At 36.1% G+C, this 17,338-nt stretch overlaps 5 protein-coding genes across 5 annotated transcripts in view; 3 read left to right on the forward strand and 2 right to left on the reverse strand.

The window, feature by feature from the left end:
• Nucleotides 1–1,977: 1,977 nt before the first annotated feature.
• Nucleotides 1,978–4,467, forward strand: CBG12668 (the record flags this gene model as incomplete). The annotated part of the gene is made up of 3 exons (XM_002640120.2): nt 1,978–2,384; nt 2,657–2,765; nt 4,378–4,467. 3 exons carry the CDS (start codon nt 1,978–1,980, stop codon nt 4,465–4,467), a joined length of 606 nt encoding a protein of 201 aa, XP_002640166.2.
• A 156-nt stretch (nt 4,468–4,623) lies between these two features.
• Nucleotides 4,624–9,589, reverse strand: CBG12669 (the record flags this gene model as incomplete). Its single annotated transcript, XM_045240626.1, has 9 exons — nt 4,624–4,713; nt 5,308–6,108; nt 6,154–6,423; nt 6,470–6,573; nt 6,617–6,746; nt 6,797–6,852; nt 7,760–7,907; nt 7,955–8,092; nt 9,284–9,589. The coding sequence occupies 9 exons, from the start codon at nt 9,587–9,589 to the stop codon at nt 4,624–4,626; spliced, it is 2,043 nt and encodes a 680-aa protein (XP_045094938.1).
• Nucleotides 9,590–9,906: 317 nt separating this feature from the next.
• Nucleotides 9,907–17,338, forward strand: part of Cbr-nuo-2 — a gene marked incomplete at both ends in the record, with an annotated part of 9,121 nt that continues 1,689 nt past the window's right edge. The window contains 5 exons of the mRNA XM_002640122.1: nt 9,907–10,195; nt 10,405–10,514; nt 10,918–11,038; nt 11,086–11,255; nt 11,442–11,632. Coding sequence (XP_002640168.1) covers nt 9,907–10,195; nt 10,405–10,514; nt 10,918–11,038; nt 11,086–11,255; nt 11,442–11,632 — 881 coding nt within the window. The remainder of the gene's footprint in view (nt 10,196–10,404; nt 10,515–10,917; nt 11,039–11,085; nt 11,256–11,441; nt 11,633–17,338) is intronic.
• On the reverse strand, nt 13,469–15,996 carry CBG12671 (the record flags this gene model as incomplete). Its single annotated transcript, XM_045240637.1, has 4 exons — nt 13,469–14,109; nt 14,159–14,851; nt 15,362–15,775; nt 15,819–15,996. 4 exons carry the CDS (start codon nt 15,994–15,996, stop codon nt 13,469–13,471), a joined length of 1,926 nt encoding a protein of 641 aa, XP_045094939.1.
• Nucleotides 16,710–17,038, forward strand: CBG12672 (the record flags this gene model as incomplete). Its single annotated transcript, XM_002640124.1, has 2 exons — nt 16,710–16,808; nt 16,862–17,038. 2 exons carry the CDS (start codon nt 16,710–16,712, stop codon nt 17,036–17,038), a joined length of 276 nt encoding a protein of 91 aa, XP_002640170.1.

Here is a 17,338-nt window from a genome sequence, read left to right on the forward strand (position 1 = left end):
ATTATTTATTCGTCCCCACCCCAACCGCCACAACAGTGTTTCGGAGAATCAATGTTGTGGAATTTCAGTTAAATACCGTATTTCTTTCAATACAAGCCCTAGACAAATCGTCAGCTTTGAGCTCAATTATCTCGGTTCCTATGAAAGTTATCAAAACTTTGTCACCGAGAAAATATTGGTCATATTATGATTAACAATTCATCAGTTGACAAAATTTTGATATCTTTACCAGAAATTTAAATAATTGAGCTCAAAATTGGTTGTTTGAATTTGCTTCTATTAGAGGAACTACGGTAGTTGATAGGGTTCTCTGTGGCAGTTGATGTAAACACCTCAAGTCATTTTTTCAATTTGGAGCCTGGAAAGTATTGTCTATATGTTCCATTTTCATTCAAAGGCTTTCCAGGTCAACTATCGGCAAAGAACTGTGAAAAAGAAGAAGAAGAGGTACAGAGAGTAGAAATGACATACGGTTCGCGGAGACTGAGACACACACTTCTTTCCGAATAAATCCCGAAATCGTCTTCTTCTTTTTACTGCCCCCATATTGATTTTTGTTTCCTCTCTGTCTCCATGTGATATCTCATCTGAAGCTTGCAATCAACCGTTCAGTCATGCATGGAACAAAATATGTCATGGATGTTCCAATACTTAAGAGTATTTTTGAGTAGAAAATCAAATATTCTGTATTTTTTCAAGTACAAGCTTGTATTAAAAAAAGTAAATAATATTTTGCTGTCCATCTTTCCTGCTTTTCGCTTTGCTTTCTGAATTTCTGAATTTCAGAAATTTCAAAAATCTAAAAACCTAAAAATCTGAATTTCTGAATTTTTGAATTTCAGAAATTTCAAAAATCTAAAAACCTAAAAATCTGAATTTCTGAATTTCTGAATTTCTGAATTTCTGAATTTCTGAATTTCTGAATTTCTGAATTTCTGAATTTCTGAATTTCTGAATTTCTGAATTTCTGAATTTCTGAATTTCTGAATTTCTGAATTTCTGAATTTCTGAATTTCTGAATTTCTGAATTTCTGAATTTCTGAATTTCTGAATTTCTGAATTTCTGAATTTCTTTCTGAATTACTTTCTGAATTTCTGAATAACTTTCTGAATTTCTGAATTTCTTTCTGAATTTCTGAATCTCTTTCTGAATTTCTGAATTTCTTTCAGAATTTCTGAATTTCTTTCTGAATTTCTGAATTTCTTTCTGAATTTCTGAATTTCTTTCAGAATTTCTGAATTTCTTTCAGAATTTCTGAATCTCTTTCTGAATTTCTGAATTTCTTTCTGAATTTCTGAATTTCTTTCAGAATTTCTGAATTTCTTTCACAATTTCTGCATTTCTTTCTGAATTTCTGAATTTCTTTCTGAATTTCTGAATTTCTTTCTGAATTTCTTTCTGAATTTCTGAATTTCTTTCTGAATTTCTGAATTTCTTTCAGAATTTCTGAATTTCTTTCAGAATTTCTGAATTTCTTTCTGAATTTCTGAATTTCTTTCTGAATTTCTGAATTTCTTTCAGAATTTCTGAATTTCTTTCAGAATTTCTGAATTTCTTTCTGAATTTCTGAATTTCTTTCTGAATTTCTGAATTTCTTTCTGAATTTCTGAATTTCTTTCTGAATTTCTGAATTTCTTTCTGAATTTCTGAATTTCTTTCTGAATTTCTGAATTTCTTTCTGAATTTCTGAATTTCTGTTAATGTTCAAGCGTCTAAAAATAAAATACATAATCCATGTGCTCCTGGCATTATCCATTCTCTTTTCTCTATTCCCCTTTCTTTCTATTAACTGCTCCATGCTTCCGAAAAATGAGAAGTCGTTTTCTCTTTTCAATCTCGTTCTCTCTCTCCCTATTCTTTACTCATTCAGTTTGTATTATTTATTCCCATTCTTTTCTTTGGGATATCCTTATATAATGCCACCTCGAAAACGTCTGAAAAACTATGGTGAAAAACCGAAATTTTCAAGAAAACCCATGAGTTCTTCATCAACTTCAAATCTCCGCCCAGCCGCATGTTTCGAACTTTTTGGTGCTCCAAAAGCAGCTCTTCTAACAGTTTCTATGCAAATTCTGACAATGTTACTGGAAGTTGCTGTATATTTTATTCTGGAATCCAAAGGATATTTCGTTAGCAATGAAGTGTTCAGAATGGTGATTCTTCCAGTTGCAACTGTTTATATCGGTGGAGCGATTCTGGCGGCTTTTGGTGTTTTGACGAAAAGAAAAATGCTGATCACTATTCATACAACAATCACAATGACGCTGATGCTTCTTACTGATATTCTTGCTGTTTCTATTATTCTTTTAATGGCTATTGGAAAGAGATCTTCCTATTTGAATGAGCTTCCAGGACATTTTGTAAACGAAAGAAAGTTTTATAGGTGAGATGACTGTTTGTTTTTGAAATACCGTAAAACCTGTAATAGAAGGGCTCTCATCCTCTCAAGTTTCAGCTAACTTTTCTCGACTTCTATAAAAGATAGCGAAAATTCGCCAAATGATAAAATGTTTGTGAAATTATGTTTAACAATTTATCAGTTGACAACTTCTTGATATCTTTGACAGGAACCGAGATATATTGGATTAAAGTAAAAATTTAGGGAGCCCTTCTATGACAGCTTTTAGGGTACGTATCAATAAGATTTTTTTTCAGTGTTCTCGGCCCATTTTGGATGTATCTCGGAGCCATTTCTCTGCATATTACTGTAGCTGTCAACATGGCATTTTTACAACCATTGAATGAGTTCTACACTTCTGTGCAGGTAAGTATTCTGAAGTTTTTTGTGGGATCAATAGAAACTTTGTCTCTATATGATTATAGCGGTCCGAGGTGCAAATCACGGTCCGGAATGAAAATTTGCACTGCGTTCTCAGGAAATACCCACAAATCCTATTTTCTATCAATTTTCAATCAATAATGAAACTTCATTTTAATTTCATTTGTATTTTTTTAGTTCTAATAGTTATCAGGTTCTGTTAAAGTTTCTGGAAATTTTATAGAAATGTTGAGAATATTCTTTTTTCCTTTCTCATTATTTTGCTCTATCCTAGTCCAGCGAAATGAGAAGGGCCTTGAAAAAAATATCCCAAAAATATACATCAAGTGAAGATAATGTGTAGTATTTCATATTTTGGATATTTTGAAACTTCTTTCTTTATAGTATCGGTTTTTCATATTCTGATTTAAAACTTTTAGAAGATTACGAGAAAGTAATACAAAAATATTAAGATTTCGGTTTTTTGAAGAAAACCACCTTTTCTTACAATTTCAAATTTCAATTGTTTCCAGTTTTCTAAAATTATAACCATAAAAAAATTTTTGAAATTATAAAACCAAAAAATATTCGTTTCACTTGTTTTAGAATCAATATTTGGAGAATTGGAAAATCAAGAAAAAATAGGAGAAATAATTCCAAAATAGGAGATATTATGGGATTTTTTCAACTTCCAAATCCAGAATATTGAATACTACTACACATCGCCTTCCCTTGGTGGCGGTATATCATTTACTTTCTCAGGGTCCCTTCAAATTTATTTGGGACCTCTGAATTGGAATAGACTCAAAATATTGTAAAAGGAAGTACGAATTTTCTCAAAGTTTCTATAAATTTCCAGAACCCTTAAAGAACCCGAGAACTATTAGAGCTAAAAAAATACAGTTTGAGATAGTTGTTTTCAGGGTCCTTTCAATTTTCGTGGGACCCCTGGAGCCATAAAAATTGAGGAAGGATATAAAAGAACATTGCCATAATTTCCACAAAATGTTTCAGAACTGAAAAAGAAACTGGTGAAATTTGAAGAAAATATTCATATCAACGATAATAAAGCAAAAATATTCCATAAAGTTGATGAACATAGGATTTGTGGGTCCTTCCTGAGCACGCAGTGTCTAAGTTTTATTCCGGTCCGTTATTTTCTCCTCGGACCGCTATAATCTTGTAGAGCCGAAACTTCTTGAAGCTTTCCGAATTTTCTAAAATTTTCGGCTTTCCAATTTACCCCAACCGTCCCCCAACTCTTGAATATTTTTTCTAGAAAAAATAAACTTCCAAAAAGTCATCGTCATTTTCTTGAGTAAGCTATTGAAACTAGTTCCTCATTTCATTCTTCCGCATCCCTCTTCTTCTTTTTTGCATCTACAATTAGAGAGGATCACCGGCATTCACGACCTCTAAACTTTTTTCTTAGTTTTCCTCTCATTTTGAAAATACATCTGCCACCACATAGAAAAGAGGAATCCACTAAAGAAAGCTTTTTCTTTTCTTTTTTTCTTTCTTTTCAGGCATTATGTCCTTGACGGGGAAACGAACACAGTCATAATTATTATATGATCGTTTTGTCTAAATAACCTTGACAAATCTTCCTTTTTTTCAGAAAGAATCCGAGATGGCCAAGTTAGCACTTCAATCGAATTATTCAAATGAGGAAAAGACAGCAAAGAAACAAGAAATTGAAGATCAATAGACAACGGTTTTTTCGTTTATTCGAATTTGTTTTTGTTCATAAAATTTGGGTGAAATCAATAAAGAAACTAATAAATAATGTGACACTGACAGGAATGGATTTTGATTTTAGTAAAAGAAAACTCCAGAGGAAAGATATGGATGTGGGGAGCTGATTTTAGAGACTGAGATGGGTGGCACACGTGTTTCGGAAAATTGTACAGCACATTGTTGTCACATGTTGAACTTTGGATAGAAGGGTGCAGGCCTGGAAAATTTCTATGTTTGAAATCGCAATGTTTCCACGCAAGCTTTCTATGTATTTCAAGGAAATGTCGACCGACCGTCGCTCCCCCTGTCTACCTTACTCCAAATAATGATCCAAATAATGATCTCACTAGGAAACTTTCAAAAAATCGGGGAAATTTTGAAATTTTCGAAAACGGTTCTAAAAGCACGCAAAAAAATTTGCCGGCGATTATGAGTTTTGTAATTGCACACTTTGAGTAATGACATCGTTTTTGAAACTTCCGATTTTTTTTTTGATATTTAAGGGTTTCCGAGTATTAGTCTAAACCCCAGGAGTACGGTAGATAACAACGAATGAAAAAGCAGAAAGACAACAAATTGAAATAAGCAATACTCATTTGGTGTGCAAAAGCTACTAGAGAAAAAATGCAGAAAAGTTCTGAAATTTCGGGTTCTGAAACGTCCAGGAGCCGCCCGACTGGCCCGAGTGTGACACCCGCCTGTCGCCCGGTAGCGGTCCGTTACTCGGGTGACGGGTGGTTTCGGTTAGAAAGAGATGGAAAGCTTTTTCCCACGAATGCAGAAAATAACTAATATTTGTCTCATAGCTCACCTTCCACATATGACTTGTAATAGTCATGTTATGTTTCTCAGACCACTCGTTAACTTTTCCCAAATACTCGGCGAAATAGGATTCGCAAACTTTCAAATCCTCATGCTCAGCTCCACAGCCATTTTTGCTTCCATCTCCAACACTACCGGCTGTTGCTTTCGTTGTCTCTTCTGGAGTATCATTCAATTTTTCCTCTGATTTATCTGTTGTCTTCTCATCTGATTTCATTTGTCTCGTTGTTTGATTGTCGACTGCGAAGACGTGATCTGGAGTAAATTCCAATGAATTTTGGGTAAATCTTAAGAAAAACGGACTTTTCTCAGGGGTTATTGGTTCAGGGATTGGGGTAGATGAAGCAGTGGAAGCTGATACAGAAGCAGCAACAGTAGAAGGATCTGCTGGGGCAACTGGAGCAGTAGTGGATGAAGATGAAGGAGCTGCTTCGACTCCTCCAGTCAATGGCTTTTCATCAGCTACTTCTGCTGTATGTGGAGTGGAACTCGGTACTTGATTCTCAACTTTCGGGTCTACTGGAACTCCAGATCCTTCCACTTCATTATTCAAAACTTTTGGGGGCTCTGTGGCTCCAGATGCCTCCTCAACGACTTCTTCTGTCACATGAGTTGTCTTCTTTGGAGTCTCTCCGTCAATTTCCTGCTGGGGCTCGGTTGGAGCTTTGCATGCATCGAGATTACAAATTTCAAGCATTGAAGGGGTGTCAAGATGTTTTTGAATATTGAAGTTTGGTTGATAATTTCCAGCAAGAATTGCATATTGCATGGTGAAACATCCGTTCTCATTCTTTAATCATAAATGTTTATTTTAAATTTCAGAAAAAAAACTTACAGCTCTATCCAAGAAAAACTTCTTTTCAATCGAAACTTCATAGTGTGCTTTTCCGTTGTTCACTTCAGCCAAGTCTTTTTTCAATTCGACTCCTTCTAACTCCGCGTCAAAAGGAACCATTTTTCCCTCTGTTCTGAATATTCCTTGTTTCTTCAGTTTCCCAGTATCCGCAAAAAGAAGAATCATATTCAAGTCGTTCATTGATTCTCCAACTCCGATTGCTGTCCACCAACGTCCTTTTTTAGCATTTTGAAAAACGGAGAAATGAACCTGGAAACAAAATAATTGAATTAAAGTTGTTGTTAAAGATAAGGACCGTTTCTCCTTCTACAGTCCACTCGATTCTATTCTTCTGATCTTCTCCGCCAGTAGAGCAAATTGGTACTTCATTGCTTTCCTCTTGTCTTTTCACAAGAACGTCTGAAACTTGATTCTGACATTATTCTTCGAAATTCTCACTAACCATTGTGCATTTTGGTGGCACAGGTAACTGCAATATCGCAAACTTGAATCTTCTGTAGCCCAGATTCATTTCCGAGTTCCAACGGAGCTCCGGTGATGATTTCTCTTGGTTTCGTCAGCAAAAACATGTTCTGAAAATGTGAGTGATGGCTACTGCAAATGTACTATCACTGGTACTTACAATACAACTTCCTAGATCCGAATCCTGGCTGTCAAACGTTTCGATAGGGCGGGCAACTGAAAAATGGATGGGTTGCAGATAATGTTTTTTGACATAAGGTCTGTGTGCTTTGCATGAATAGCCTAACTTTTAAAAAAATTGTTCCAGTTTGTTTTTCAAGCCAATTGTGAAAAAGATACCTACTGGAAAACTTGTAATACAAGGGCGCCTTAACTTTTAACTTTGAGCCAATTTATCTCGATTCCCCTCAAAGATGTCAAAAAGTTGTCAACTGATAAATTGTTTATCATAACACCAGCAGTATTTTATCCGTTGACACATTTTTAATATCTCTCATAGGGACCGAGATAACCTCCAAGTTGACGGTTTTGGTGGTTTTTTATTGGAGGAAATACGGTAGCTTTACTTGTTTTCAATTTGCTATTGTGAAAAATTACTAATTATAAAAGCCTTTTTCTAACCATTGAAATTTCTTCTAGCACAGATAAAAAAAAATTTCTATAACTGTTATATGAACGTTAGCGGATTTTTTGTCAGATCAAGGATTTTGCTTTTACCGTATTCCTTTCAATAGAAGCCCAGCCAAACCGTAACCTTTGAACTCAATTATCTCGTTTTCTATGGAAGATATCAAAAATCTGTCAACTGATAAAATGTTGGTGATATTGAGATAAATATTTTAACATTTGACAGATTTTCGATATCTCTCACAGGAATCGAAATAATTGAGCTCAAAGTTGACTTTTGGACTTTTGAGTGGGCTTCTGTTAGAGGGAATACTGTATCTTCACTTTCAAAACACTACTTTTAAAAATGTTTTTAGATACCAATCAAGAAAATATACTCTCTCAGCAATTTTTTCAAATACTTGAAATACGTTTTTTTACAGATACAAGAAAATTATATAGTTCTTGAATTATAATTGTTCCAGATCAAGGAATTTTGCTGAATTTTATAGCTTACACTGAGCAGTCAAAACTCCATTTTCTAAATTAAATTGCAACGCTTGAACATTGGTCTTCTCATCAGATTCAATAGCTCCATCATCCACGAGATGTCCATCAATCAACCCGATTTGAAGCGATCGAACGTATACAGCCATGACGTCTTCCTACAGTAGGAAACAGATGATGATGAATTGTTCTAGAATATACTTACCGGCTTCTCGTTTCCGAAACCAATGGCAGTATAGAAACTTGAGAAATCAGAACGAGAAGTTAGTTCGAAAACAATATCATTGCTCAGCTCATCGTATGTCCAACTCACAGAATAGTTAGAGGAATGGAAGGAGCAGTCCTGAAATAGTTAGCTAATCTTTTTTCTTCAAATTGCGCTTTCTTGTTATCTTTAAGCCTCTAAACCATTTTTGGCAGAGATCTCTTCTTGGATCTCTTGTGCACTTTTCACCCCAGTGCCTTCGTTTCTTCTCAGTTTTCTTATTTTTTGGATTTCAAGTGCTGTTGTTTTGTTTCATGTTGACACACCGGTCATCTATTATCCGGTCATCATTTCAAGTGCTTCCTCTTTTTCTCTTGGCTCTCTCTCTCTCTCTCTCCCTTTGGACAAAATCTTCCAAAATCCAAATTTATCTATAAACTAATATATTTCGGTAACAGTCCGAAATACAAAAAAGGATTATAATATATATGTATGTACAATCTCGATACCTCATTTCTCAATACTTTATCTAGTTTTTTTTTGGTTGGGGTAATGGACAACACAAAGCGAATAAAACAAAATCATAAAACCGATTAGTTTTTTGCGCAATTCATGTACGTTTTTGTTTCCACTGGTTTCATATCGAAAAAAAGAAGAAACAATTGGACCGGACTTTGTAGAAAAGAGCAGATTTAGGACATAACTTGTTTTTTTGTATCTATCTAGATACCGAGATTGTACAAAAGTGTATGAGGATTATGAAAATTTCGAGAATTTGGAGTTCTGATTTTTTTTTGAGTTTTGATATCGCACGTATTTGGGTGTAGGAGTTAGGAATTACCAGCCTGTTTGTCGCTTCTCTACAGCTTCAAACAGCTGGCTGGTGCGCCTTCGGCGCATTTAAACCTAGTTATTAGGAACTATAGAGGGAATGGCAGGTAACCTCTAAAGTAAAAATTGCACTACTATAGGATTCTGGGAAAAATCTGTAATATCTTTAACGGAAGGGCCCTCTAATTTTCAACTCTGAGCCAATTTTTCTCGTTTCCTGTGAAATGTATCAAGAAGTGGTCAGCAGAAAAAATATTCCTCGTAAAATCAAGCATATTTTATCAGTTGAAAATTTCTTAATATCCCTTACAGTAACCGAGATAAATTCAGTCGAAATAGGTGGGACCTTCTTTGACAGGTTTATGGTACATTTGCTTATAGTTTATCTTCGAAATCTAGAACTCGGACAACTTTCAGAAACTTTTCACATTCTAAAACCCATGCAGAACATCCAAAAAAAATTCCCTAAAATAAAAAAGCGTTCAGATCTATAGAAACCTTACAGTATTCTGAATGACGCTCCGTTGGTGAGTTACAGTAACCGCCAGAGAAAATATAATTGTCGCCAGAAGCATAGTTGTGTCTTCTCGGTGGAAACTGAAGGGACTGTGTCTCTGGGTGCCAAACTATTTGGCGCCCTTTCCCTCCGATCCGACTCCGCCCACTCAACTTTTTTCTACCCACTCCTTCTGCGTCTCTTTTCTCTCTCCCACATTCAAAAAAATTCGTCTCCTTTCGCGCATCGCATGGATCACTCTCCGCTATGATCTCATAGATATTTTTTTCTTGAGTGGAAGAGAACATGGTTTAAGAGATATCTTTTAAGGGGTGGATTACAGCTGAGACCGTTTTTTCTTCCGTAATGTTACAATCGCATGTTTATTTGATGAAGAAGGTGATGACGGCACTGAGGACTTGAGGAAGTGTAAAAGCAAAAGAAAAAGTGAAAACTACACAGCTTAACTTTATTCCAGTTAAATTTTTCTGTATTTATGTTGCGATAATCAATTTTCAAACTTCCGCTGAAATTCAACCCATTTGTCCGCAAACACTGCAACAATTGGTACACCGTAACTCGTTCAAACCATGTTATTAATATTCCTCTCAATCGGATTTTCGTCATGCGAAGTGAAATTCTGAATTTTCCCATCTATAAATACCTGGATTCATCGTTTCTAGGGCAATTTATTGGACAAGAAGGAACTAATATTCACAAAATTGAAAAGGATAATAAAGTTGCATTGGATATCTACAAAAATGACGCAGAAGAAACAATGGTTCGAATAACAGGACCATATTGGAACTTGAAGTTGGCTCTGAATGATGTGATGGTTTTGGTTGCTAAAATTCGTAACAATAATCAACAGTATAATTTTAAAATTCCTCCAAAAGACATTGGATTCCTCATCGGTGAGTATTTAGAGGAAGAGGGAAAAATAGAAGTACAAAAACAGGTTACCTACACAGTGAAATATGTTTTTCACACTTCATTATGCACATGCTTCTTTGTTCTTTTGTTTCGTTCGTCGCTTTCAAAGTGGCATTCAAATAACTAGCTCTATTAATAAGTCAGAAAAATAGGTTTCCAGTGTTGTTTTTTCATAATTAAATTCTTGCAGGCAAAAACGGCGCAAAAATCAACGAAATCAAGTTGAGTTCAAATGTAGACGTTCGTTTTGAGAGAGGCGACGAATTAGGAAAATACGAATCGGACTGTGAAGAAACTGCAGTTTTTGTTACAGGTGAATGAATTAATTAAAATTCATTTTGCTTGTAAATATGATGTTTTGATTTCAGGCAACTTTCAACAAATTCTAACTGGTGTGCGTCTTATCTTCGACAGGTTGAACTCAAAAGGTCAGAAGACACTGTACGATGACCCAAGGACTCATCAATTCGCTGAATCTCTTATGGAATCATTCTGAAACGGTCCAGAGTCCTCTTCCGCGTCCGAAGCGAGAGATACGCCAACCTCCCACGTTGGCGCATAAACGGATATGCTTGCGTCTTCTTTGTGCCCGGCGACCGACCGATTGATAACTTTTATATTTTCTTCTGTTTTACTATTACATTTTCGCTTGATTTAATAAAAAATATACTGTTGACACTGTTCATTTTTTTCTACATTTCAGAAAATGCTGGGTAGTGTAATCCGGCAGGCAGTTTCGAGACAAGTCATCAGAAAGTCTCCAATCTCCACAACTTCTGTTGTATCACAAACTATCGAAACCAAGACAGATGCTCCGAAAAAACGTACAACTCAAAACGGAAACCATTTTTTTAAAAAATCGAATTTACAGCAACTATCTGGAAGATTGACGAGAAGAAGCGTGAGCGATTAGCTAACTTTGGAAAGTATGCTGCCGAGTGCTTGCCGAAATTCGTGCAGAAAGTACAATTCGCTGCAGGAGATGAGCTGGAACTCTTGATTCATCCTTCTGGAGTCGTCCCAGTTCTTTCGTTCCTCAAGGTGAGATTTCTAATTTTTCAAAAAAAAAATTAAAAGTAATTTTTCAAATACTAATTCTCGCTGAAATCAAAGAATGATTTGACTTGCAAATTGCAGGTTGTAATGCTTAGTTGTAAAGTTGTAATGCTATAAAAACTTTTCTTCTATCATCGTTTATGAATATTTTCAAATTTCTTCATTTTTCAGGGAAACCATTCTGCCCAGTTCACCAACCTAACTTTCATCACTGGAATGGATGTTCCAACCCGCAAGAACCGTCTTGAGGTCATCTACGCTCTTTACTCGGTTCGATTTAACGCGAGAGTTCGTGTTCGCACCTACACTGACGAAATTGCCCCAATCGATTCTGTTACCCCAGTTTTCAAGGGAGCTGATTGGTGAGTTATCATTTTTATGAGAAAAAAGTATTGTAAAAGCGAAAGTTTGAAGATTTATTCAACTTCCAAAAGTTATATCAAAGAACGATTTCCAGGTACGAGCGTGAAGTATACGACATGTACGGAGTATGGTTCAATAATCATCCGGATCTTCGCCGAATCCTCACTGACTATGGATTCGAGGGACATCCGTTCCGCAAGGATTATCCACTCTCTGGATACAATGAAGTCCGTTATGATCCAGAATTGAAGCGTGTCGTCTACGAACCATCGGAGATGGCCCAAGAATTTCGTAAATTCGATTTGAACTCTCCATGGGAGACATTCCCAGCTTTCCGCAATCAATCGATTACCAGTGGATACGAAACTATTCTTGAAACTGTTACTGAGAAACCAGCTACACAGAACAAGTAGATAATTTTTTTATTTTTTGTGGGCTTCCGTTTTTTAACCGATAAATAGAGTCTTCATTGTTATAGTGTCGATATTTGTGAAACATAAAAACGACTTCATTATCCAGATTTTGTTCGTGCTCTCCTTCTTTTCTGAATTCTACGTAACTTGCGATTTTCGTTTTTTTTGTTTCAATCCATCATTTCAATCCTTCAAAAATAAGCAAGTCAGAGTTGGAAGTGCAAACTTGGTTCATCAGCCTCATCCATGATCAAAAGTATCCAACTGCAAGATGGGCGAAAAGGTTCAGCGAAATCGTTGGAGTCGAAGTGGAACTGGTAGTTTCCTTTTGTTGGAACGGATAGCTTATTCTTCAAAGTTTAGCTCATCAAAGGAACAATCATGTTCATTCTGGCTCTTTTGGTCGTTCTCAAAGAGCCTCACTACTTGGCGAATAGTCTACTTGTAGCAGCTCCAATCGTTTTGACATATTGCGAGCCATCGGAAAGACTATCCTCTGGAATCATGTTCATTTACTGGACACTTTTCGGATTCTTCGTCCTATTTGATCGTATTCTTGAGTACATTCCGTTGTACTACATTTTCAAACTGGCGGTCTTCATCGGCCTATTTCTGCCACCTTCCAATCCAACAATTGAACTCATCCATAACAAAGTGAAAAACGTTCAAGAAAAATAAACTTGTGCCTCTTCTTATATATTTTTTTCCTTATGTTTTCTGTCGGTATTTGAAAACCCGAATTTCTAATTTCAGGATTTAAGTTTCGTAATTCTCTCCGTACATTGCGAACTTTCGAATTTTCTGGTTTCTAGATCACAAATGGAAATTTTCACAAAAACTGAAAAAAAAATCACTAAATTCACAAATTCAATAATTTCAAAAAACGAAAATCTGCCATTCAAAATTTACTGAAAATTCAAAAAAGTGACAAATTGAAGAATTCCTGATAATTCGGAATTTATCAAAAAGCAAATTTGGAAAATTTTCGGAATTCGAAAATTGAAACTTCTGAAAATCGAGTTTTTTAAAATCAGGATCAAAATTTCATGTTTAACAGGGATTTTCAAAAAGTTTGAAAATCAAATTTTTGGATTTTCAGCCAAAATTAGAATTTATCAATTCAAAAAATTATAATTTTCAAAAAAAAACCAAAAACTTCCGGAATACCTAGAATTTGAAATTAAAGAAGTTTAGGGATTTAGAAAGTTTGAAATCGGAATTTTGGATTTCCGGTCAAAATTGAAATGTAACAAAGTTCAAAAAATCAACGTTTCAAAAAACGAAATTCGAGAAGTTTATGAATTTTCGATATCAATGTCTGACCTGCATGTTTTTATTACAACAATTAGACAATTACACAATTACACATTTATTTTCTAATAATTCAAAAAAGAATCCATGAATACTAGTGGGGGTTATTTTCTAGTTCAACTGAGAGCTGGTGGATCCATCACCAGTCGTCGCCTCGGATTTCGACTTCTCCGTGTCCTTTTTCGACTTTGACTTCTTCGATTTGGAGCTCTTGGAACTCTCCTCACCCTTCTTTCCCTTCTTTCCACCTTTCTTTCCTCCCTTCTTCTTATTTTTTCCACCCTTGCTGCTCTTCGAATCACTTCCCTTTCCTCCCTTCTTTCCCTTCTTCTTATATTTATCGAACACAGATTTGGAACGATAATAAACGAAGCAAACGAGCGAGATGATCATGAAGACACCAGCACAGACCAGAGAAATAATAAGAACAGTCTTCCAGAATGAAGAAACTTCTGGACGAAGTGCACGAAGTGGATTGTAGTAGCACACATGATTCTTATCATTCTCATAAACACAAACTGAACTTCCATCGGGAGAACAATCAGCGTTTATGGTGCACTTGGATCCAGAAACCTTTGTCATGCTGTCTCCATTATTGTGGAATTTTCCAACAATAATCAGCTTCTTAGTATCTGCATTGCAGAATGCGTAAGAGAAACCAGGCTGAATAGGATTAGCCGGATTGCATGGGAATTCCGTTTCGTAGAGGTTTTTGCCGAGATCAACTTTGGTGCCGTTTTCCGAAATAGACACTGAAAAAATTTAATTTTTAGAAATAACCTTATTCTATTTGTAACTTACATGGTGGACAGCAATGACCATGAACACAACGTCCTCCTTTCTTTGGACAAGTTCCTGAATGAATATTATCCTTCGAGTATCCAGTGCATTTTGGTTCGTTGAACAATGGAGTAACAAGATCCGGACATTGCCAGAGTTTGTTTTCCATGTCTTTGCAACACACGTTCTTTCCACTATCATCACACCACAAATTCCATTTGGCATCCTTTACGAGAACATCTCCAGTACAGTCCGACATCTGAGTACAATTCTTGATTGGGGTCTCCGTTTTTCCAAGTCGGCATTCTGGATTCCTCTCGAAACAACAAAGTTTACGAGATGGATCAGATGGGAAGTAGGAAAGACAATGGGGGTTGAAGTCAAAGCTGCCCTTTGAAACACCAGCTCCCTGACATCCGGTATTTTCATGACAAGGCTGACTATTGGTATTCAAAACCGCCCGGGAGTGTTCCATTCCTTTGGGACACGAGTCAACTGAAAGAATATTGTGTATTAGAAAAATAGAAAGTGATATTTGGTTACCGTGGACACAAATCCCTGATACTTTCTTGCCACTTGTTTCGTTGTAGTATGTTATTTTGTCTTTTTCTTCATGACAAACTTGATCCATACTCTTACAATCGTAGTGCGAGGTGCATAACTTGAGACCGTTGTCATGCTCAACGTGCTTCATGTTTTCAGGAAGATCCGGATCTGAAAACGTTCAATTTCATTCTTTCTCTTTGAAGGGGGACTTAAACCCCAAATAATGTTGTTTGCTTTTATATTTCTTCCTAACCAGCTAGGTGGTGCCCTTTGGCGCGATTTCGTCTAATTTTTTCTTAACGGGTCACGTAAATCTAAATTTATTTTTCAAATTTTCCAAAAGCGGACAGAGTGACACGGAGACCAACAGACGCATCTAGCGTTTTATATATAAGGAAGATATTATTTTGAAAAAATTCCATTTTTTCGTATTTTTCCGTTATGAATTATGAAAATAATAAATAAATTATTCCTAAATCATAATGATACCAAAAATTAAGAAAAAAGCTAATAAGAAAACTCTCAAAAAAGAAAGAAAATTACAAAACTTCGCTTCAATTCGCTATAGTTTTAAGACGATACATAATTTTTAAACATTGAAATACAATAAAATTTGAAAACGGAGCCCCCTTTAAAAAATTAAAAAAAAAAACATAATCAGTAAAAAATTCAACATACGTTTGTAGCAAAATCGAATCGATTTCCCATTGAGACTTTCATCCAGAAATGGTACCGTACCCTTTTCATAGCTCGGATTCCAGACGGCATCACAGAATTGTCCGTCATCACAATCAGAGTTCTTTTGGCATTTTTTATGCTTCCTGTTCTCCCATTCGATTGGAAGATGCGTCTCACCTGGTACTTTCAATGTGTACGAGTTCGGAAGTGCTGAAAAAAGATTAGTCATTCTTCTATGGTGATCACAACACTTACGACAAGCAACTCCATGTTCGCCAGACTTTATATGCCAACGTCTGTACCAGAGATCTTTTGGTAATTCGGCTTCGCCAAGATACTTGTATAACCAACCACCATTTCCTTCATGATGCTTTGTATACAATCCAGTGGAAGGGCAGAAATATTCAGTTTGAACTAAGAGAGTAATACATCTTTTATTAAAACTTTGCCCACCTACCACAGCACGCCATTATGGTACTTCCAGGATTCGAGCTATCCTTCATATCACGGTAGCATATCTCATTGTTATGCTTACATTTTTGATCTTTGCCACAATGGCTGGTAAAAGATTTATCATCCGGGCACGCTGAAAACAGTAAATTTTTGTTTATTGTCGAAGTAAAGCGGACTCGCATGAAGTGTCAGGAGGCATTATAGGAATTCCTCTAGTAGGTGAGGTTGGGTAGGAGCATTTGTTGCTGTGGTTGAACTCGAGCCATTGGCAGCTGCGGTTGGTAAACCGAGCAGTAAGGTGAAGATGAGAAGACACGTTAAACGGGACGTCATCTTGCACATGGAAACTGAAAAAAAACACAGAATTACAGTGAAGACCTCTAGATACTTTTCTCCCACTTAACGCTGCTTCGATGACGAACCGCAAACGATCGTTGTTGAAAACTTGTCGAGGGTTTTTTCGCCAAAGTTAGCTTCAAACTGGCTGATTCTCCTCCGTTTTTTGTTCTTATTTATGGAGATTGCACGTGGCAAGATGTTATCAGAGTTGTTCTGGTCTTCACGTTTAATCTTCCTCAAATACAAAAGACGTGTGTATTGGTCCCGGTGTCACTCTGTGGACTTTTGAAAATCTTGGAAAGTAATAGATTTACGTGAGCTTTGATTAAATTGCGCCGAAGGCGCAGCAGCTTGATGTTCTTTAAAATGACTTCCACGTGTTCTACGTGATGAAATTTGAGAAAAAAAGATTTTGGGTTAGTTGGTCATCCAAAACGTCAATGTGGTGCGATCCCTGAGTTGGGATGGTTATTGTGAAACTAACGGAAACTTCTCGAAGTCTTCCGAGTGTTTTTGTGGAGCAAAGTCGACGATTTGAGAGCCAGAAAAGAGCGAGATGGCAGATAAATCAGCATTCGTGCCAGTCGATGCCATTGGCAATCACAAGAACACCGATCTTGATGTGGATATCGACGATGAGCTCTTCGGAAAGAAAGTAAGATTCTACAGGAAGTAGTTCAAGACAACAAGTAATTTGTCATTGTTCAGCCTCCGACCGCTCCAGCAGCTCCAGCAGCTCCAGCATCTTCTTCCAAAATGAGTGCTCCAGTTGCCACTAAGCCAACTTCACCAGCTCCAAAATCGCCAGCTGCTCCGGCTCCAGCTGCGGCTCCAAAGTATCAATATAAGAAGTCAACGACCTACTCGAAGTCCTACGCTAAGTAGAGAACTCTTGATTGAAAATATGAATAAAGAATGACAAATTATTTTTTTTCCTTTTTCTTTGTATTAGGGAAATTCTGAAATTCTGAAATTCTGAAATTCTGAAATTCTGAAATTCTGAAATTCTGAAATTCTGAAATTCTGAAATTCTGAAATTCTGAAATTCTGAAATTCTGAAATTCTGAAATTCTGAAATTCTGAAATTCTGAAATTCTGAAATTCTGAAATTCTGAAATTCTGAGATTCTGAAATTCTGAAATTCTGAAATTCTGAAATTTCTGAATTCTGAAATTCTGAAATTCT

The sequence above is a fragment of the Caenorhabditis briggsae genome (genome assembly GCF_000004555.2).
Source record: "Caenorhabditis briggsae complete genome, chrI, whole genome shotgun sequence".
NCBI classification, from domain to species: Eukaryota; Metazoa; Nematoda; class Chromadorea; order Rhabditida; family Rhabditidae; genus Caenorhabditis; species Caenorhabditis briggsae.